At 41.2% G+C, this 24,115-nt stretch overlaps 1 protein-coding gene across 1 annotated transcript in view; it reads left to right on the top strand.

Annotated features, from left to right (window-relative positions):
* LOC139383366 (neurexin-3a-like) overlaps window positions 1-24,115 on the top strand; it is a 599,057-nt gene that overhangs the window by 495,532 nt on the left and 79,410 nt on the right. The window contains exon 21 of the mRNA XM_071127881.1: window positions 11,956-12,127. Within this exon, the coding sequence (XP_070983982.1) occupies window positions 11,956-12,127 (172 nt within the window). The remainder of the gene's footprint in view (window positions 1-11,955; window positions 12,128-24,115) is intronic.

The following is a 24,115-nucleotide window of genomic DNA, read 5'->3' as shown; positions in this document are numbered from 1 at the left end:
ACATTTGTTGAGGTTACTACTTGATTCCAGATTTACAGATTTGTACTTTGTCAGCTCGGGGGTTTGAACTTGCAACCTTCCAGTTACTAGTCCAACTCTCTAACCATTAGGCTACCCTGCCCTAGTTGGGGGCAAACTTTTGACCGGTACTGTTTGCATCAAGGTGGCATCTACATTGTTTGAAAGAAAATCATGTGAGAATCTTTTTTTTCCATATGAGCTAACATATGAGCTAATACAGCTGCCCAGCAAAAAGCACCAGATGCCAATTAGCTGATTTGCTTTTCATACACCCACTCCTTCAACACACCCACTCGTCCATCCTCCGGTCGCCATTTTAGGATGCAGCTGTCCACCTGTTTTTGTTGGCTATTTACCATGTTCTTACCTTTCCACTGTTGAATACACATCCCCACTCATAAAATACAGCATATTTTACATGATTTTGGTAAAGCAAGCCAGTGGTCAACATTTAAGATCTATAAACATTTTATCAGCATTTTGTCAACATTTAAGAATGTTGTATTTTGGTTGTTTGGATGTCCTTTGATTGCGATGACCGTTAGAAATGAAACTGTTCACACCTGTCTTTAATGGCAAACTGGAAGCTTATATCTCTGAGGGAGTACTTAATAGTACCCCAAGCATACTTCCAAAGTTCTGGCAAAATGGCTTAAGGACAACAAAGTCAAGATTTTGGGCCATCACAAAGCCCTGACCTCAGTCCCATAGAACAATTGTGGGCAGATCTGGAAAAGCGTGTGCAAGCAAGGAGGCCTACAAACCTGACTCAAATCAAATCAAATCAAAGTTTGTTTGTCACGTGCGCCGAATACAACAGTGAAATGCTTACTTACAGGCGCTAACCAATAGTGCGGAGAAGAAATGTATGTGTGTGTGTAGGTAAGTAGAGAAATAAAACAACAGTAAAAATACATTTGAAAATAAGAGTAGCAAGGCTACATACTGGCACCGGTTAGTCAGGCTTATTGAGGTAGTATGCACATGTAGATATGGTTAAAGTGACTATGCATATATGATGAACAGAGAGTAGCAGTAGCGTAAAAAGAGGGGTTGAGGGGGGCACACAATGCAAATAGTCCGGGTAACCATTTGGTTACCTGTTCAGGAGTCTTATGGCTTTGGGGTAAAAACTGTTGAGGAGCCTTTTTGTCCTAGACTTGGCACTCCGGTACCGCTTGCCATGCGGTAGTAGAGAGAACAGTCTATGACTGGGGTGGCTGGGGTCTTTGACAATTTTCAGGGCCTTCCTCTGACACCGCCTGGTGTGGAGGTCCTGGATGGCAGGCAGCTTTGCCCCAGTGATGTACTGGGCCATACACACTACCCTCTGAAGTGCCTTGCGGTCGGAGGCCGAGCAATTTCCTTACCAGGCAGTGATGAAACCGGTCAGGATGCTCTCGATGTTGCAGCTATAGAACCTTTTGAGGATCTCAGGACCCATGCCAAATCTTTTTAGTTTCCTGAGGGGGAATAGGTTTTGTCGTGCCCTCTTCACGACTGTCTTGGTGTGTTTGGACCATTCTAGTTTGTTGTTGATGTGGGCACCAAGGAATTTGAAGCTCTCAACCTGCTCCACTACAGCCACGTCGATGAGAATGGGGACGTGCTCAGTGCTCCTTTTCCTGTAGTCAACAATCATCTCCTTGGTCTTGGTTACGTTGAGGGATGGGTTGTTATTCACCACCCGGCCAGGTCTCTGACCTCCTCCTTATAGGCTGTCTCGTCGTTGTTGGTGATCAGGCCTACCACTGTTGTGTCGTCAGAAAACTTAATGGTGTTGGAGTCGTGCCTGGCCATGCAGTCGTGGGTGAACAGGGAGTACAGGAGGGGACTGAGCACGCACCCCTGGGGATCTCCAGTGTTGAGGATCAGCGTGGCAGATGTGTTAATACCTACCCTCACCACCTGTGGGCGGCCCGTCAGGAAGTCCTGGTTCCAGTTGCAGAGGGAGGTGTTTAGTCCCAGGTTCCTTAGCTTAGTGATGAGCTTTGAGGATATTATGGTGTTGAACGCTGAGCTGTAGTCAATGAATAGCATTCTCACGTAGGTGTTCCTTTTGTCCAGGTGGGAAAGGGCTGTGTGGAGTGCAATGGAGATAGCATCATCTGTGGATCTGTTTGGGCGGTATGCATATTGGAGTGGGTCTAGGGTTTCTGGGATAATGGGTTGATGTGAGCCATTACCAGCCTTTCAAAGCACTTCATGGCTACGGACGTGTGTGCCACGGGTCTGTGGTCATTTAGGCAGGTTGCCTTTGTGTTCTTGGGCACAGGAACTATGGTAGTCTGCTTGAAGCATGTTGGTATTACAGACTCAATCAGGGAAATGTTGAAAATGTCAGTGAAGACACCTGCCAGTTGATCAGCGCATGCCCGGAGCACACGTCCTGGTAATCCATCTTGCCCCGCAGCCTTGTGAATGTTGACCTGTTTAAAGGTCTTACTCACGTCGGCTACGGAGAGCGTGATCACACAGTCATCCGGAACAAATGATGCTCTCATGCATGCCTTAGTGTTGCTTGCCTCGAAGCGAGCATAGAAGTGATTTAGCTAGTCTTGGTAGGCTCGTGTCACTGGGCAGCTCGCGACTGTGCTTCCATTTGTAGTCTGTAATAGTTTGCAGGCCCTGCCACATCCGACGAGCCGGTGTAGTATGATTAAATCTTAGCCCTGTATTGACGCTTTGCCTGTTTGATGGTTCATCGCAGGACATAGCGGGATTTATTTTAAGTTTCCAGGTTAGAGTCCCGCACCTTTGAAAGTACCCTTTAGCTCACTGCGAATGTTGCCTGTAATCCATGGCTTCTGGTTGGGGTATGTACGTATAGTCACTGTGGGGACGACATCCTCAATGCACTTATTGATAAAGCCAGTGACTGACTCAGTTACACCAGCTCTGTCAGGAGGAATGGGCCAAAATTCACCCAACTTATTGTAGGAAGCTTGTGGAAGGCTACCCGAAACATTTGACCCAGGTTAATCAACAAAAGGCAATGTTACCAAATACTAATTGAGTGTATGTAAACATCTGACCCACTGGGAATGTGATGAAAGAAATAAAAGCTGAAATAAAGCATTCTCTCTACTATTATTCTGACATTTCACATTCTTAAAATAAAGTGGTGATCCTAACTGACCTAAGACAGGGAATTTTTACCAGGATTAAACGTCAGGAATTGTGAAAATCTGAGTTTAAATGCATTTGGCTAAGGTGTATGTAAACTTCCGACTTCAACTGTATGTGTCATTACTGCAATGCAGGTACAGTTGAATGGAGCCCCTGAATTGGCGGTCACTGCAAAAGAGATCAATCGGAACAACACACTATTAATCACTACTACATTTCTCTGAAGGCGCAATGGAGTTTTTACCATAATAACAAGTAGCAAGAAGGATAGAAGTTTTAAATAAAAAATAAATATTGCACTATATTCTTCTCAGATCTGTGTTCCATTTCAGTATTCAGAGGTAGCTGTCAGTATTTACCTGGTTATTCTAATAAAACCATTTCAGTATTCAGAGGTAGCTGTCAATATTTACCTGGTTATTCTAATAAAACCATTTCAGTATTCAGAGATAGCTGTCAATATTTACCTGGTTATTCTAATAAACCCATTTCAGTATTCAGAGGTAGCTGTCAGTATTTACCTGGTTATTCTAATAAAACCATTTCAGTATTCAGAGGTAGCTGTCAGTATTTACCTGGTTATTCTAATAAAACCATTTCAGTATTCAGAGGTAGCTGTCAGTATTTACCTGGTTGTTCTAATAAAACCATTTCAGTATTCAGAGGTAGCTGTCAATATTTACCTGGCTATTCAAATGAACCCATTGCCTTAAGCTGCAGAACAACTTGATCTATTTTCTGATTTCTTTCCGCAAATCACAGTGTTGACAGGGAGACAAATTGCAGGGAAGGGAAGAGTGAGTTTGAATGAATGCTACTCTGTATGTGGTGCTAACACAATCATGACTGAAATAGGAGAAAATACTTGATTAAAATAACAGCTTATTCACACTGCTCCTGAACAAACCTATTGGCAGTTCTACTCCAGGTAGAATAAATACAGTGTGGATAAAGGAACCTAGAATGAGACTTCTTCAGGGATAGTTTTCATCCCCAGTTTGATATAGCTCCCAGCCGTCCACAATGTAAGGAAGAGCTTATAAATTATTAGCTTTGTCAATAGTGATACTTGCATTATAGCTGAATATCAGTTATGATGGTGGCGCACATATCCTTGTTCTCAGTTCCTGCCTGTGTGTGTCAGTGACAGTGAGTGCCCTGTCTTGTCCTGTCTTGTCCTGTCTTGTCCTGTCTTGTCCTGGCTTGTCCTGTCTTGTCCTGTCTTGTCCTGGCTTGTCCTGTCTTGTCCTGTCCTGTCCTGTCCTGTCTTGTTCTGTCTTGTCCTGTCCAGTCAAGTCCTGTCCTGTCCTGTCTTGTCCTGTCCAGTCAAGTCCTGTCCTGTCTTGTCCTGTCTTGTCCTGTCCAGTCTTGCCCTTTCCTGTCTTGTCTTGTCCTGTCCTGTCCTGTCTAGTCCTGACTTGTCTTGTCCTGTCTTGTTCTGTCCTGTCTTGTCCTGTGTAAACCATACTTTATGGTCAGCACTTCAGATTCAATACAAGGTCATTTCGAATACTCTCCCACCTCTCCATCCAGCTCTCTCACTCTTACCGCCCTCTTCATCCCTCCTCTCTCTCTCCTCTCACTTTCTCTCTCTCTCTCTCTCTCTCTCTCTCTCTCTCTCTCTCTCTCTCTCTCTCTCTCTCTCTCTCCCCCCTCTCTCTCTATAGCTCTTTCTCTCTCCTTCCATCTCACCTTTTCTCTCCCTCCATTCCTTTCCTCTCGAGGACTGTCGATCCAGCAAGTTCTCAGCAGATTAAAATGGCCTGGCATCTGTCTGTGTTCGCAGTATACTGCCTGGCTTGGCAAGCACAGCCACAGTGGCAGCAGCAGCAACAACAGCAACAGCAGACAGTGAATTAAAATGCTCGTTCTGCCTCATCAACACCTTTGATATCTCCATAAGCCACAGCCACGGGAGCTCCTGAGTGTTAGTATGTGAATGTCTATTCTTCATCTCCCATTGATGCCAGTTTGGAGACGGTTAGTGGATGATAGCATATGGTTTATTGCCTCTCTCTGTGAGAGTGATGTGGGAGTTAGTGCTGGTTCATTCCCCCTCTCTGTGAGAGTGTTGAGGGAGTTAGTGCTGGTTCATTCCCCCTCTCTGTGAGAGTGTTGAGGGAGTTATGGCTTGTTTATTGCCTCTCTCTGTGAGAGTGTTGAGGGAGTGACTACTGGTTCATTCCCCCTCTCTGTGAGAGTGTTGAGGGAGTTAGTGCTGGTTCATTCCCCCTCTCTGTGAGAGTGTTGAGGGAGTTAGTGCTGGTTCATTCCCCCTCTCTGTGAGAGTGTTGAGGGAGTTACGGCTTGTTTATTGCCTCTCTCTTTGAGAGTGTTGAGGGAGTGACTGCTGGTTCATTCCCCCTCTCCGTGAGAGTGTTAGTTACTGCTGATTGTCAAAGTCATGAGCTTGAAAGATGTTTTGCGGCGATGCAGTGTTTAGTCGGCTGATGTGGAAGACGTGAAGTTGTCTTTAAGTATTCATTTAGTGAGTATGATTCTGTGCTTTATCTCTCCCTCTTGTCCTGTCTCTCTTTCTCTCTCTTTTCTCTCTTTCTCTCTCTTCTATCTTTCTCTCTTTCTCTTTCTATTTCTCTCTCTCTAATTTTCTCTCTTTCTCATGCTCTCTCTCTTTCTTCGTCCCTCTCTCTTTCTCCCTCTCTTATTCTATCTTATTTTAATGATACATTTAGCTGACCTTCTCCTGACTAGTAACCTTTTCTCAGATTCCAGTTAATGTTCAGACCCATCCATTTTGTTTTCTCTCCCAACGAGGTCTCAGGGCAATTCATATTACTCTGCACGTAAATCTGTGGTACTCCATTTAGTATTATATGTTAAGTTCGGTTACAATATAAATGGAAGAGTGGTTGATATTTTACCAACTGCCTCACACCATTCCTAGAAAAGCTTGGTGTGTTGTTAGATGTGTTTTTCCCCTACCAGATCTCCACTAAAACTAGCATCAAGATGTTTATCTGTCTCTGTGACGAAGTTAAAAACGAAGGTGACGACAAATACAACGTTTTTGTATTTGCAATTGTGACATACAAGCGAAGGATTAAAAGATGCTTAAAATTAAAACCGAGGTGACTACATTAACAGATAAATTCAGTGGGCCTGCAGGTAGCCGACTAAACTCCACTGTAAATCGTGGAGAAAAGTTTAGTTGGCTACCACACATGCCTTAAAAGAAAGTATTCACACCCTTTGACTTTTTCCACATTTTGTTAAGTTACAGCCTTATTCTAAAATGGATGAGATAAGAAAAAAAATCCTCAACGATCTACACACGATACCCCATAGTGTCAAAGCAAAAACAAACCGTTTTTTTTAAAAACATTTTTGCAGATGTAAAAAAAAAATAAAAAAAAAATGAAAAACTTAATTTACAGAGTTGCAAAGAAAAAGCCATATCTCAGACTGGCCAATAAAAATAAAATAGTAAGATGTGGCAAAAGGACACAGATACTGGACAGAGGAACTCCTGGAAAGCCAGCATCTTGGAGTCTCCTCTTCACTGTTGACATTGAGACAGGTGTTTTGCGGATACTATTTAATGAAGCTGCCAGTTGAGGACTTGTGAGGCGTCTGTTTCTCAAAGTAGACCCTCTAATGTACTTGTCCTCTTGCTCAGTTGTGCACCGGGGCCTCCCACTACTCTTTCATTTCCGGTTAGAGACAGTTTGCGCTGTTCTGTGAAGGGAGTAGACGACACAACGTTGTACGAGATCTTCAGTTTTTTGTCAATTTATTTTAAGTAATAACATTTCTTCACATATTCTCTGAAGATAAACTACATGAGCCACAGTCTGCCCTATTCAAACACATGATCGTAGAACAGGCCCTATTCAAACACATGTAACCTTTAAGAACCCGGGGACTCCCAATCACGGTCGGTTGTGATACAGCCTGGATTCAAACGAGGGTGTCTGTAGTGATGCCTCTAGCACTGAGATGCATTACCATAGACCGCTGCGCCACTCGGAACCCCTCGCCCGCCAACCCTTCTTTTATACAGCTGCAACTCCCAGTTTATCATCTATGCATAGTCACTTTAACTAATCTCATATTACCTCAAATAGCCCGACTAACCGGTGCCCCCGCACATTGACTCTGTACCACCTGTATATAGCTTCGCAGATGTTATTAAAAAATAAATAAATCTTTACTCATCTATTGTTTACCTAATACCTAGATGAAACCCCTAATACTTTGATTAAACCCCAAATACCTAGATTAAGCCCCTAATACCTAGATTAAAGGCCTAATACCTAGATTAAACCCCTAATACCTAGATTAAACCCCTAATACCTAGTTTAAGCCCATAATTGTGGCTCCCACTCGTGCTTCCAACATGCATAATGCATGAACACCTAAATAGGTACACATACTGTTGAGGTGAGTTAAATGCTCTTTTTTGGTCCTTCTGATTTTGTTAATAATAAGGCTCCTCTTTGGTAAAAAAAAAATTATTCTGTCACCACTGGGCTAGAGCTTGAACCTGAAAATACCTCTCTCTGTCTGAACACCAAACTACCAACCTTACATGTCTCAATGTTATAGAATTAGTTAAATCCCCTTTGTGAAAAGACTAGGGTTTTATACCTTTTGGCTTTCACATTTTGTTGATAATTGTTCAAAATTCTTGTCAAATTTGTATTTTAAAGCGAATAATAAATCAATCCATTAGAGACAATTGCTTGTATGAATGTTTCTTGCTAAGACCTCCACAACGGGTCTGTTTTACACTAAACTGTTATTACCTGTTATGGCAGTGCCATGTCTTGCATCATACGTCAGTTGAGACACCACTTTGTCCTTGTACACGGTGTCTCCTGTGTGTTGAAAAGATCAATAACACGGTGGGCTTGGGTCAGAGTAACTGCCATTACGAACTAATGTCATCAAATTTCCTTATACCCAACGCAAGATGTTGACAGACCCTTAATTACTGTGAAAAGTATATTTTCATAATCACACTACGGTATTATCAACTTCATTGTTGTAATGTGGCCAAACTTTGCAAAAACGTTTCCACTCTTTGCCGGAAAATTGTTAGTGCTGCTATTGAAGAACAAACCGTCTGTTGTTATTGTTCGTTGACTTCTAGCTAACCCCAGCCTTTCATTGATGAAACACTTGTCATCTCTGCTTTATTTTCCCTCTCGGCTCCCATCTCTACAGACAAACCTCCCATTATGTTATCAGCAGTTTTACACGCCATTCTCTCACAGAGCGCCTTGTTCATTTCTTAAACACTTATCAATTTGTGCAGGTGATACCATGGAATCGCCCTGCCATCCCTGTGTGTTCAGTGCTCCAGCACACTGCCACGCTCCAAAGGATATGGATCACTGTTATGCGCCTGTCTTTATCTTGCCGCGGAGTCAGGCGTGTTAAATGGCTGCTCCATTAGGAGAATATCTCCAAGGGGCTATGGTGATGGAGTGTTGCCTTTGGTTTCATTCACTGTTCTAAAGGAGTCCCCTGATGCTCCTTGAAGCCTGCCCATATTTCACAGCTAATTATGGTTTTTACATTTTTTATTTTAAGGATATTCACAGTGAACAATTCAATGAGGAGGCGTTTCAATAAGCTAATCATTACATATCATCACTATCATCTCAATTAGATATTTGACTGCTTTGGAAACAACACATTTTCAACCTATTTTGGGAATGAAATATTTTGGAGATTTGAAGCTTCCGTGACTTTATAGATTAAACCCATTTCTGAATGTTTTTTTGAATGAGAATCACTTTAACATTTAGTACTATGAGAGAGGAGGGAAGGATTCAGACTAAATGAAAGCTGTGTGCAAAACGGTAACATTTGCTTGCGGGTGTAAACATGTGGGTGGTATTTCAACCATGCTCTTTGATGTTACTAAAATGTTGAAACCAGCGAGAGGAAAGCCTATGATCAAAAAGTAAAAATACACTGACTCGCTTTTGATTCCAATTTCATAAAGAGCAGGGAAAAAGATCTGACTAAATGTATTTTTCTGTGTTTCCACCCGGTTTCGTCATGTGTGTTATCTAAGAACTCCATATGTTCCCCTCAGTTTAAATACATGAACAGGAAGTTACACTGAAATACATCCTGTTCAAAGTTACATTTGCATTTAAAATTCAGATCCCTTACAAAAACCTGTATCTTCAAAAAGATAGCGAACAAAAGTTAGAAAATGTGCATTATTTCAAAAAAGTTATTATATAGAATTATTCCATAATCAATCTCAGTCCTACAGTTATTACTGGCCAAACGACTGTAGTAACGCTGTGCAGCATCTTCTACTTCCTGTCCGATGTCTTCTAAATGAACTTCAGAGCCCTGGCCTAGATTCGGCCCAGGCCTTTCTCTGATCAGTGGGGATGAATGCACAACACATCTGCCTCTATACTATTTATCATCTGGCCATAGACTATGATCTGTATACAGATGAGGAGGTGATTCCAGCTTTGATAAACTACAGAGGAAGTATGAGGGAAGTATCAACAGGAGAGAAGCTCGAGGAAGTATGAGGGAAGTAACAGCAGGTTGAGAGAAGCTCATGTTATTACCTGGTAATCCTTGTATATAGCCATGTTATTACCTTATATAGCCATGTTATTATCTGGTACTCCCTGTATGTAACCATGTTATTACCTCGTATCCCTGCACATAGACTCGGTATCTCCACCCGTGTGTATAGCCATGTTATTACCTGGTACTCCCTGTATATAGCCATGTTATTACCTGGTACTCCCTGTATATAGCCATGTTATTACCTGGTAATCCTTGTATATAGCCATGTTATTATCTGGTACTCCCTGTATATAACCATGTTATTACCTCGTATCCCTGCACATAGACTCGGTATCTCCACCCGTGTGTATAGCCATGTTATTACCTCGTATCCCTGCACATCGACTCGGTACCTCCACCCGTGTGTATAGCCATGGTATTACCTGGTACTTCCTGTATATAGCCATGTTATTACCTGGTACACCCTGTATATAGCCATGTTATTACCTGGTACACCCTGTATATAGCCATGTTATTACCTGGTACACCCTGTATATAGCCATGTTATTACCTGGTACACCCTGTATATAGCCATGTTATTACCTGGTACACCCTGTATATAGCCATGTTATTACCTGGTACACCCTGTATATATCCATGTTATTACCTGGTACTTCCTGTATATAGCCATGTTATTACCTGGTACACCCTGTATATAGCCATGTTATTACCTGGTACTCCCTGTATATAGCCATGGTATTACCTGGCACTCCCTGTATATAGCCATGTTATTACCTCGTATCCCTGCACATCGACTCGGTCTCTCCACTCGTGTGTATATCCATGGTATTACCTGGAAATCCCTGTATATAGTCATGTTATTACCTTGTATCCCTGCACATCGACTCGGTACCTCCTCCCGTGTGTATAGCCATTGTATTACCTGGTACTCCCTGCACATCGACCTGGTACCTCCACCCGTGTGTATAGCCATGGTATTACCTGGTACTCCCTGCACATTGACCTGGTACCTCCACCCGTGTGTATAGCCATGGTATTACCTGGTACTCCCTGTATATAGCCATGGTATTACCTGGTACTCCCTGCACATCAACCTGGTACCTCCACCCGTGTGTTTAGCCATGGTATTACCTGGTACTCCCTGCACATCGACCTGGTACCTCCACCCGTGTGTATAGCCATGGTATTACCTGGTACTCCCTGTATATAGCCATGGTATTACCTGGTACTCCCTGCACAACGACCTGGTACCTCCACCCGTGTGTATAGCCATGGTATTACCTGGTACTCCCAGCACATCGACCTGGTACCTCCACCCGTGTGTATAGCCATGTTATTGTTACTCAATGTGTATTTGTTCCATGTGTTAATTATTGTCTATTTTCTATTATTTCTCTATGTTTCTCTCTGCATTGTTGGGAAGGGCCCGTAGGTAAGCGTTTCACTGTTAGTTTACACATGTGACAAATACAATTTCATTTGATGCTGATTATAGCGTTAGTGTGTCATTTTGTAACATTTTGGAATGTTATTATCAGTATCACCAGAATTGCAGATAATTGACTGATCTTGACATATTGAATGTGGTGTGGATCAGATTCTTTCGGATTGGCAAAAATGCAAAGGGGATGCCATAGAACCAGTCATTCTTCTATATCCAGATGGTGACATTTAGTTCTACCCATTAGCCACTACAGAGTCAGGTTGCTCCCTGGTTGGTTGACGATCACAGGTTGGTTTGGAGTGAGGAGGTGGAATTGGTCACCTGCCCGTTGACATCTGTTCTCTTCCAACATGTGACTCTGTGAGCCTTCACTGCTCATTAATCTAGCTTATCTCTGTTTACTCTGGCTTATTCAACACCATTGATTTTTGCAGTTATATATATACTGTGTGTGTGTGTGTGTGTGTGTGTGTGTGTGTGTGTTATCCAGCAGAAGGGGGCCTTTAAGGTTAATATAATGGATTATTCAAGGACTGAATAATAAACGAAGAGAGCTAGAGAATTAAACCTTGAATTCCTTAGCTTTTCTTTGATTCTTCCAGTGGCATTCCCACAGACTCTAAGCAATAAAGTTATACACTTTTAGCATTTATTCATTCGATTACCTCGTTTTTAGCAAAAAGATTGGAGTTTTTTTAAACAAAACAATTGATGCACTACGACAAAAAGTCATGTATCAACAACAACAAAAAGTCCATCACGGGAAAGATTGTTTCCGAAATATATATCTTTTTAAAACACAAAATTTATGATTTTGTTTTTTCTTCTAGGAACATGGGAAGATTGGTGTGACGTTTAACATCGGCACAATGGACATCAGCGTGAGAGAGAATAGCACACCAGTGAATGACGGGCTGTACCATGTGGTACGCTTTACCAGAAACGGGGGTAACGCCACACTCCAGGTGGACAACTGGTCTATCAATGAACACTTCCCAGGAGGTATGGACCCCCCCACACACCTGCATGGTTTCACCTGTGCTGCGCCCCCCCCCCCCCCCCCCCCCCCCCACACACACACACACATACACCTGCATGGTTTCACCTGTGCTACGACCTGTGCATGCAATTGTAGGTTTACCTGTGTGGTAAACACACCATACATGCACATGAGAAGTTGTTAACTTACCCAAACCTCACTGGACCACACGCTGCTGAGCTCCTTCCCAGAGACCACCCTGGAGTACAGCGTCAACACCAGTTCTACTCCTTCTGTTCTCACTATACTGTTTCTCTTTCAGCTACTTCAAGCTTGTAAATGCTCCATTGTCATTAGACTACAAGCACAGTGACTATCAAACCTAACCAATAACTTAACCGTTACACCATGAGATCCAGACCTCTTGTCAAAGTTGCTAATTGTTGGGTTACAGTCGCTACACTATGTTTGCAATTAAGGCACAATAAAGGCCTTTCGGCAGCAGGCCTGTTAGGCTGTGTTTACACATGCAGCCGTTTTCTGATCTTTTGCCCAGTTATTGGAAAAACGATCTGATCTAGTTGGTCGAAAGACCAATTAGTTTGCCAAATATCAAAATGTGCTGCCTGTGTAAACCGTGCCTATCAGACAGGAACTGTGAATGATCTCCAGCATCTCTTCGAGGATCACCCTGACGAATGCAATATGTCAGAATGCTTAGTTTTAGTGATACTGTACACTCTTAGAAAATAAGCTGCTATCTAGAAATTAAAAGAGTTCTTTTGCTGTCTCCCTAGGACAACCCTTTGAAGAACCCCTTTTTGGTTCCAGGTAGAACCTTTTTGGGTTCCATGTAGAACCCTTCCCTGGAACCAAAATGGGTGCTCCTGTGGGGACAGTCGTAGAACCCTTTTGCAACCCTTTTTTCTAAGAGTGTAATATAATATATTTTTTTGTCTAGTCAACTTAAAAATGTTTTATGTTACATATACTATAATATCATATATATGGTATTGCCTCGTCAACTTCCAGAATGCTTGGTGTTACAGGTACTATAGTATCATATATATGGTATTGCCTCGTCAACTTCCAGAATGCTTGGTGTTACAGATACTATAATATCATATATATGGTATTGCCTCGTCAACTTCCAGAATGCTTGGTGTTACAGATACTATAATATCATATATATGGTATTGCCTCGTCAACTTCCAGAATGCTTGGTGGTACAGATACTATAATATCATATATATGGTATTGCCTCGTCAACTTCCAGAATGCTTGGTGTTACAGATACTATAATATCATATATATGGTATTGCCTCGTCAACTTCCAGAATGCTTGGTGGTACAGATACTATAATATCATATATATGGTATTGCCTCGTCAACTTCCAGAATGCTTGGTGTTACATATACTATAATATCATATATATGGTATTGCCTCGTCAACTTCCAGAATGCTTGGTGGTACAGATACTATAATATGATATATATTGTATTGTGTCGCCAACGTTCAGTATCCACTGAGTTACAAGTCATCTTTCATATTTCCAGAAGGCCCTGTGTTAGGCTGTCTTCTCCCTCTTCTCTATCAACCCATGTATCAGGCCAGGCTGTGATATAAGGACTTCAGACTTTGCTTTAGGGACCATAAGCAGTTCTTTGGAGTGGAATTCTGATTTAACCCAACTAAGCTCTCCAGCTGTTTTGTGATTGAATGAAGATGGACATTGAATTGGAATCGACTTCAGGCTCCCTGGGTTTTGCAATGGAGCTATCGCTTCTCAGGACTGTTCGTGATGCCTCAACAGTTGGTTTATTTAGAGGTAGGAAGAGCTGTCAGAGTACTCTTGGTTTTCCTTCCTTCCTTCCCTCCTTCCTTCCTTCCTTCCTTCCTTCCTTCCTTCCTTCCTTCCTTCCTTCCTTCCTTCCTTCCTTCCTTTCCTTCCTTCCTTCCTCCCTCCCTCCCTCCCTCCATCTGCCTTACTTACTAAAGTTGTGCTCTTATATGAAATGGTTTGACAAGTATCAGTATGACTATGGCAATAGTGGAATGATTGAGAATGTTTACCAAGACTTGGGCAAATGAGCCTGCGACTACTGGTAGAAATGTATCTTACAGCTACAGCTGCCAACACTCCCTGCCAACACAAGGAAAAATGCTGTAGAATTTACCAGTAACCCCATTGGAAACATCTCATTTGGCATGTGACGTCTCCTTGTTGTCTTCCTGTGTTGAGTACAGTAACAGTGCAGTGTCCCTTTTAAAAATACATGTCTCACTTTCTTCTACATTAGTGAGTGCATACATTTTCATACTTTTTTTGTACTGGTCTCCCGTTGGGTATCTAACCCACAAGTCTAGCATTGCAAGCGGCATGCTCTGGCATGCTCTACCATCTCTCTCTCTACCATCTCTCTCTCTACCATCTCTCTCTCTACCATCTCTCTCTCTACCGTCTCTCTCTCTACCATCTCTCTCTCTACCATCTCTCTCTCTACCATCTCTCTCTCTACCATCTCCCTCTCTACCATCTCTCTCTCTACCATCTCCCTCTCTACCGTCTCTCTCTCTACCATCTCTCTCTCTACCATCTCTCTCTCTACCGTCTCTCTCTCTACAATCTCTCTCTCTACCGTCTCTCTCTCTACAATCTCTCTCTCTACCATCTCTCTCTCTACCATCTCTCTCTCTACCATCTCTCTCTCTACCATCTCTCTCTCTACCATCTCTCTCTCTCGCTCTCTCGCTCTCTCGCTCGCCACACACACAGAAACACAATGAGTGGAGCAGTGTGGCCTCATCGTCTCGGAGGCCTGTCAGTATCACTCACATTAAATGCTCCATGTGTCCTCATTACTTCAACACAGACTTGGACTCTGGTGGGAACAGGAGTGAAATCACTTTATTTGCTCTCTCTCTCTCTCTCTCCCCCTCTCTCTCTCGCTTTCTCTCTCTCTCTACCTCTCTCCCTCTCTACCTCTCTCTCTCCCTCTCTCTCTCTCCCTCTCTCTCTCGCTTTCTCTCTCAATTCAATTCAAAGGGATGTATTGGCACGGGAAACATATGTTTACATTGCAAAAGCAAGTGAAATAGAAAGTGAAATTAACTTTAAAAAATGAACAGTAAACATTACATTCACAGAAGTTCCAAAATAAAAAGGACACTTCAAATGTCATATTATGTCAATATCATATAGAGTGTTGTAATGATGTGCAAATAGTTACAGTAGAAAAGGGAAAATAAATAAACATAAATATAGGTTGTATTTACAATGGTGTTTGTTCTTCACTGGTTGCCCTTTTCTCATGGCAACGGGCCACAAATCTTGCTGCTGTGATTGCACACTGTGGTATTTCACCCAGTAGATATGGGAGTTTATCAAGATTGGATTTGTTTTCAAATTATTTTTGGTTCTGTGTATTCTGAGGGAAATACGAGTCTCTAACATGGTCATACATTTGGCAGGAGGTTAGGAAGTGCAGCTCAGTTTCAACCTCATTTTGTGGGCAGTGTCCAAAATAGCCTGTTTTCTCTTGAGAACCAGGTCTGCCTACGACGGCCTCTCTCAATAGCAAGGCTATGCTCACTGAGTCTGTACATAGTTAAGGCTTTCCTTTTTGGGTCAGTCACAGTGGTCAGTCATTCTGCCACTGTGTATTCTCTGTTTAGGGCCAAATAGCATTCCAGTTTGCTTTGTTTTTTGGTCAATTATTTCCATTGTGTAACGTAATTATCTTTTTGTTTTCTCATGATTTGGTTGGGTCTAATTGAGTTGCTGTTCCTGTCCTGGGGCTCTGTGGAGTCTGTTTGTGTCTGTGAACAGAGACCCAAGACAAGCTTGCTTAGGGTTAATCTCTTTGTAGATGATGGCTTTGTTATGGAAGGTTTGGGAATCAATTCCTTTTAGTTGGTTGTAGAATTTAAAGGCTATTTTCTGGATTTTGGTAAATAGCGGGTATTATTTGGTGTTTTACGTTGTACACAGAGGATGTTTTTGCAGAGTCTCAATTTGGTGTTTGTCCCATTTTCTGAATTCCTGGTTGGTGAGCGGACCCCAGTCCTCACAGCCTTAAAGGGCAATGGGTTCTATAACTAACTCAATTATTTTTAGCCAGATCGTAATTGGGATGTCAAATTTTATTTTCCTTTTTATGGCGTAGAAGGCCCTTCTTGCCTTGTCGCTCTGATTATTCACAGCATTGTGGAAGTTACCTGTGTTGCTGATGTTTAGGCCGAGGTAGGTGTGTGTGCTCTAGGGCAACAGTGTCTAGATGGAATTTGTATTTGTGGTCCTGGCAACTTTACCTTTTTTTGGAACACCATTATTTTTGTCTTACTGAGATTTACTGTCAGGGCCCAGGTCTGACAGAATCTGTGCAGAAGACCTAGGTGCTGCTGTAGGCCCTCCTAGGTTGGGGACAGAAGCACCAGATTGTCAGCAGACAGTAGACATTTGACTTCAGATTCTGGTAGGGTGAGGCCGGGTGCTGCAGACTTTTCTAGTGTCCTCGCCAATTCAATGATATATATGTTCAAGAGGGTTTGGCTCAAGCTTTATCCATGTCTCACCCCACGGCCCTGTGAAAAGAAATGTGTGTTTTTTGCCAATTTTAGTTGCACACTTGTTGTTTGTGTACATGGATTTCATACTGTCATAGGCTTTTCCCCCAACACCGCTTTCATCAATTTGTATAGCAGACCCTCATGCCAAATTGAGTCAAAAGCTTTATTGAAATCAACAAAGGAAGAGAAGACTTTGTTTTGGTTTGTTTCTCAATTAAGGTATGAAGGGTGAATATGTGGTCTGTCATATGGTAATTTGGTAAAGTGCCAATTTGACATTTTCTCAGTACATTGTTTTCACTAAGGAAATGTATGAGTCTGTTGTTAACTGGCGAAAACACAGAGTTATCTATCCAAAACAAAAAAAAATTGTGGATAAACCACTTCTCCAATCTTTTTGGCAATACATCTTGGCCATGTTCTGTTATAATGTCCACCCGGCACAGCCAGACCCCTCATAGCCTGGTTCATCTCTAGGTTTTTTCCTGGGTTCTGGCCTTTCTAGGGAGTTTTTCCTAGCCACCGTGCTTCTACACCTGCATTGCTTGCTGTTTGTGGTTTTAGGCTGGGTTTCTGTACCACACTTTGAGATATCAGCTGATGTAAGAAGGGCTTTATGAATACATTTGATTTGATTTCATACAATGCCTTGCAAAAATATTCACCCCCTTTGCGTTTTTCCTATTTTGTTGCATTACAACCTGTAATTTAATTTCATGTAATGGACATACACAAAATAGTCTAAATTGGTGAAGTTAAATGTAAAAAATAACTTGTTTCCAAAAATTCTATAAAAAATATTTAAAAAATGGAAAGGTGGTGTATATGTATTCACACACTTTTCTACGAAGCCCCTAAATATGATCTGGTGCAACCAATTAACTTCAGAAGTCACATAATTAGTTAAATAAAGTCCACCTGTGTGCAATCTAAGTGTCACATGATCTGTCACATGATCTCAGTATATATCCACCTCTTCTGAATGGGCCCAAAGTCTGCAACACCACTAAGCAAGGGGCATCACCAAGCAAGTGGCACCAAGGAGCTCTCCAAACAGGTCAGCAACAAAGTTCTGGAGAAGTACAGATCAGGGTTGGGTATAAAAAAATATCAGAAACTTTGAACATCCCACGGAACATCATTAAATCCATTATTAAAAATTGTAGTATCTGTCAATAGGACCACTTTAAGCCATACACTCCACAGAGCCATTGCTTAAAGAAAAAAATAAGCAAACACGTTTAGTGTTCGCCAAATGTCATGTGGGAGACTCCCTAAACATATGGAGGAAGGTACTCTGGTCAGATACGACTAAAATATAGTTTTTTGTCCATAAAGGAAAATGCTATGTCTTGCACAAAACCAACACCTTGCTCACCCCAAGAACACCAATGGTTTTCATCGGCAGGAACTGGGAAACTGGTCAGATTTGTAGGAATGGTGGATGGTGCTAAATACAGGGACATTCTTGAGATTCAGTCTTCCTGAGATTTGAGACTGGGACGGAAGTTCATCTTCCAATAGGATAATTACCCTAAGCATACTGCTAAAGAAACACTCCATTAAGGGGAAACATTTAAACGTCTTGGAATGGCCTAGTCAAAGCCCAGACCTCAATCCAATTGAGAATCTGTGGTATGACTTAAAGATTGCTGTTCACCAGTAAGAACACATTCAACTTGATGATGCTTTAGCAATTTTGACTTGAAGAATGGAAAAAATCCCAGTGGCTAGATGTGCCAAGCTTATAGAGACATATCCCAAGAGACTTGCAGCTGCAATTTCTGAAAAAGGTGTCTCTACAAAGTTTAGACTTTGGGGGGATGAATAGTTATGCACTCTCAAAGTTTTCATTTTTTTTGGTATTATTTATTGTTTGTTTCACAATAAAAAACATTTTGCATCTTAAAAGTGGTAGGCATGTTGTGTAAATCAAATGATACAAACCCCCCTAAAATATATTTTAATTCCAGGTGGGCAACAAAATAGGAAAAATGCCAAAGGAGTGAATACTTTCACAAGTCACTGTAAAACAAAGATCAACCAGCAGAAATATATACATGGTCAATTGCAAATCAGAATGTACTGGATTCTACAATTACATTGAATTAACTAAAATCCCTCCAACCCAAATAGGCCTCTGGTGTTTATGGTTTCCTAAAGGAAATGATAAACTATACAGACCACAAATTCCAATTGGCTAAACTTAAACTCTTAAATATAATCCTCAGTTCAGGCATCTTCCCCAATGTCTGGAACCAAGGACTGATCAACCCAATCCACAAAAGTGGAGACAAATTTACATGGGATCAAACTAACATGGGATCATTTACAATCTAATTGCTTTTTGGTGCAGAGCACTGGGGAACTTGAAATTACACTTAACATGTTTGAGAGTATGCGCCTGAATCAAGGACTTCAATACTGTGACAATCAGCCAAATTTGGCACTTAATTTAAAATGAATGGCCAGACCTTTGTGTTGTTGATGAATTCACTAATTTCTCAGTCACTCAGTGACCTCTTCATCAGGTAATAGACAGTCATGGTACTAGATGGGCAGAGACTGGATGGGATGACACTAGATGGGCTAACACTGGATGGGCTGATAGTAGATGGGCTGAGACTAGATGGGATGACACTGGATGGGCTGACACTCGATGGGCTGACACTAGACGGGCTGACACTGAAAGAGTTGAAACCAGATGTGCTGATACTAGATTGGCTGACACTAGATGGGCTGACACTAGATGGGCTGACACTGAAAGGGTTGAAACCAGATGTGCTGACACTAGATGGGCTGACACTAGATGGGCTGACACTAGATGGGCTGACACTGGATGGGCTGACACTGGATGGGCTGACACTAGACGGGCTGACACTAGATGGGCTGACACTGGATGGGCTGACACTAGACGGGCTGATACTGCATGGGCTGACACTAGACGGGCTGACACTAGACGGGATGACACTAGATGGGCTGACACTAGATGGGCTGACACTAGATGGGCTGACACTAGACGGGCTGACACTAGACTGGATGACACTAGACGGGCTGACACTAGATGGGCTGACACTAGACTGGATGACACTAGATGGGCTGACACTAGACGGGCTGACACTAGACGGGCTGACACTAGACTGGATGACACTAGACGGGCTGACACTAGACGGGCTGACACTAGACGGGCTGACACTAGACGGGCTGACACTGGACGGGCTGACACTAGATGGGCTGACACTAGACTGGATGACACTAGATGGGCTGACACTAGATGGGCTGACACTAGATGGGCTGACACTAGATGGGCTGACACTAGACTGGATGACACTAGACTGGCTGACACTAGATGGGCTGACACTAGATGGGCTGACACTAGATGGGCTCACACTAGACTGGATGACACTAGATGGGCTGACACTAGATGGGCTGACACTAGACTGGATGACACTAGATGGGCTGACACTTGATGGGCTGACACTAGATGGGCTGACACAGAATGGGCTGACACTGGAATGGGCTGACACTGGAATGGGCTGACACTGGATGGGCTGACACTAGATGGGCTGACACTAGATGGGATGACACTAGATGGGCTGACACTGAATGGGCTGACACTAGATGGGCTGACATTGAATTGGCTGACATTAGATGGGCTGACACTAGATGGTCTGACACTGAATGGGCTGACACTAGATGGGCTGACATTGAATTGGCTGACATTAGATGGGCTGACACTAGATGGGCTGACACTAGATGGTCTGACACTGAATGGGCTGACATTCGATGGGCTGACACTAGATGGGCTGACACTAGATGGGCTGACACTGGATGGGCTGACACTGGAATGGCTGACACTGGATGGGCTGAAACTGCTACGTTAAATGGCTTAGGTTACTGACTTTGTAAGTCACTCTTTGAATAAGAGTCTGCTAAATGATAACAATGTAACGTGTTTGCTATCGTCAAGGACCTTTAAACACGAGCTATCTGAGCAGCTAACCAATTGCTGCAGCTGTACATTGTCCATCTGTAAATAGCCCACACAATCTACCTTCCTCATCCCCATATTGTTTTTATTTACTTTTCTGCGCTTTTGCACACCAGTATTTCTACTTGCACATCACCATCTGCTCATCTATCACTCCGGTGTTAATTTGCTAAATTGTAATTACTTCTTTATTATGGCCTATTTATTGCCCTACCTCCTCATGCCATTTGCACACACTGTATATAGACTTTTTTATATTGTGTTATTGACTGTACGCTTGTTTATTCCATGTGTAACTCTGTGCTGTTGTTTGTGTCACACTGCCTTGCTTTAACTTTGCCAGGTCGCATTTGTAAATGAGAACTTGTTCTCAACTTGCTTACCTGGTTAAATAAAGGTGTTCTCAACTAGCCTACCTGGTTAAATAAAGGTGTTCTCAACTGGCCTACCTGGTTAAATAAAGGTGAAATAAAAAATAAAATAAAAAATGATTATGCTGCCCTAAAAAGTTTCCCGTGAACTCTGAGTCACCAACCTAATCTGACGGTATTTTAGGACACCCTCAGTCTCAAGCATCAAACCTCGTTGGTAAAGTTTAGTGCTTATTGTCACTGTTTGTCCCATACTTCCAAAGGATGCTTCGTCTTTGTTTTCCCTAGTGTTTTTAAGGTAGACATTTAACGCCTCTCTAACATAAACAGTCGTTTACAGCCATCTACAGTAGCAGACTGCCAAGTTCAACTTTTTCATGTGCCGCTTTGGGGACTATAAAGCTTATTCAATCTAAAGACCACGGTGTTCAGTGGTAACGACGCCAAACATCTGTGCTTTATATTTTCTTAATGCTTGGAGGTATTAATCCTTAATGGCTTCTTGGCAGCTCTATCACAAACTCTGTGATTGCCTAGCTATTACGGCTGACCTCTCAACTGTTTACCAGGGGAGGGAAGGGCACATGCTACTATTTATTTCACCAGAGGCTCCAGGCTTTAGAAAGTAGAGGGAATTAAGGGTCCGAAGCACCAAATGAAACGTGTAATATAAAACTAGAATACAAAACTTTCACGCACCAATGTTTTCGTTAGCAAGCTACTTCTAGTAGGTTGGTACAGGATGTGAGCGTACCCTCCATGAATACTAGTGGTTTACAAATGTCTAGTAGGATCATCACTTATCATAACTTGGTGTTCTAAATGTCGTCATAGTTATCGACATGTACGTTGACTCTATAGAATGTATATATGTTAAACTTGATGTTACACTTCTACAAAGTGTACTTAGAATTTGTCTATGGCTGGCTTTGAAAGACTCTGATCTCTTCACCATGTCAGTGGTGTCAGATAGAAGGTAAGGGATTAACTGACACCTGCTGACCCATGCATAAAAAGGGGCACTATTGCTCACGACCTTCATTACTGTTTGGGCCGGGAGCCATTCTCAGATGACAAGAGCTTTCCAGGAGTATGCAGGAAGACTGCCAAGATTCTGATTGAGACCAAACTGAACACAGTGTCTGTCCACTCAGCCTTACTCTCATAGGCCATCTGTTAGGGTCCATTAAAAAAAATACTTCTCTCTCTTTCTTTCTTATTTTCTCTCTCTCTTTCTTTCTTTCTTTCTTTCTTTCTTTCTTTCTTATTTTCTCTCTCTCTTTCTTTCTTTTTCTTATTTTCTCTCTCTCTCTTTCTTTCTTTCTTTCTTTCTTATTTTCTCTCTCTCTTTCTTTCTTTCTTTCTTATTTTCTCTCTCTCTCTTTCTTTCTTTCTTATTTTCTCTCTCTCTTTCTTTCTTTTTCTTATTTTCTCTCTCTCTCTTTATTTCTTTCTTTCTATCTTATTTTCTCTCTCTCTTTCTTTCTTTCTTTCTTATTTTCTCTCTCTCTCTTTCTTTCTTTCTTTCTTTCTTTCTTATTTTCTCTCTCTCTTTCTTTCTTTCTTATTTTCTCTCTCTTTCTTTCTTTCTTATTTTCTCTCTTTCTTTCTTTCTTTCTTTCTTTCTTTCTTATTTTCTCTCTCTCTTTCTTTCTTTCTAATTTTCTCTCTCTCTTTCTTTCTTTCTTATTTTCTCTCTCTCTTTTTCTTTCTTATTTTCTCTCTTTCTTTCTTTCTTATTTTCTCTCTCTCTCTTTCTTTCTTTCTAATTTTCTCTCTCTCTTTCTTTCTTTCTTATTTTCTCTCTCTCTCTTTCTTTCTTATTTTCTCTCTTTCTTTCTTTCTTATTTTCTCTCTCTCTCTTTCTTTCTTTCTTATTTTCTCTCTTTCTTTCTTTCTTATTTTCTCTGTCTCTCTTTCTTTCTTTCTATTTTTCTCTCTCTCTTTCTTTCTTTCTTATTTTCTCTCTCTCTCTTTCTTTCTTTCTTATTTTCTCTCTCTCTCTTTCTTTCTTTCTTATTTTCTCTCTCTCTTTCTTTCTTTTTCTTATTTTCTCTCTCTCTCTTTCTTTCTTTCTTTCTTTCTTTCTTATTTTCTCTCTCTCTTTCTTTCTTTCTTTCTTATTTTCTCTCTCTCTCTTTCTTTCTTATTTTCTCTCTCTCTCTTTCTTTCTTTCTTTCTTTCTTATTTTCTCTCTCTCTTTCTTTCTTTCTTTCTTATTTTCTTTCTCTTTCTTTCTTTCTTTCTTTCTTTCTTATTTTCTCTCTCTCTCTTTCTTTCTTTCTTTCTTATTTTCTCTCTCTCTTTCTTTCTTTCTTTCTTTCTTATTTTCTGTCTCTCTCTCTTTCTTTCTTTCTTATTTTCTGTCTCTCTCTCTTTCTTTCTTTCTTATTTTCTCTCTCTCTTTCTTTCTTTCTTATTTTCTCTCTCTTTCTTTCTTATTTTCTCTCTTTCTTTCTTTCTTTCTTTCTTTCTTATTTTCTCTCTCTCTCTCTTTCTTTCTTTCTAATTTTCTCTCTCTCTTTCTTTCTTTCTAATTTTCTCTCTCTCTTTCTTTCTTTCTTATTTTCTCTCTCTCTTTTTCTTTCTTATTTTCTCTCTTTCTTTCTTTCTATTTTTCTCTCTCTCTTTCTTTCTTTCTTATTTTCTCTCTCTCTCTTTCTTTCTTTCTTATTTTCTCTCTCTCTTTCTTTCTTTTTCTTATTTTCTCTCTCTCTCTTTCTTTCTTTCTTTCTTTCTTTCTTATTTTCTCTCTCTCTTTCTTTCTTTCTTATTTTCTCTCTCTCTCTTTCTTTCTTTCTTATTTTCTCTCTCTCTCTTTCTTTCTTTCTTTCTTTCTTATTTTCTCTCTCTCTTTCTTTCTTTCTTTCTTATTTTCTTTCTCTTTCTTTCTTTCTTTCTTTCTTATTTTCTCTCTCTCTCTTTCTTTCTTTCTTTCTTATTTTCTCTCTCTCTTTCTTTCTTTCTTTCTTTCTTATTTTCTGTCTCTCTCTCTTTCTTTCTTTCTTATTTTCTCTCTCTCTTTCTTTCTTTCTTATTTTCTCTCTCTTTCTTTCTTTCTTATTTTCTCTCTTTCTTT

This window comes from Oncorhynchus clarkii, chromosome 25 (assembly GCF_045791955.1).
Source record: "Oncorhynchus clarkii lewisi isolate Uvic-CL-2024 chromosome 25, UVic_Ocla_1.0, whole genome shotgun sequence".
NCBI classification, from domain to species: Eukaryota; Metazoa; Chordata; class Actinopteri; order Salmoniformes; family Salmonidae; genus Oncorhynchus; species Oncorhynchus clarkii.
The sequence above is the reverse complement of the archived record's forward strand: the minus strand, read 5'-3'. Positions and strand labels throughout refer to the sequence as shown.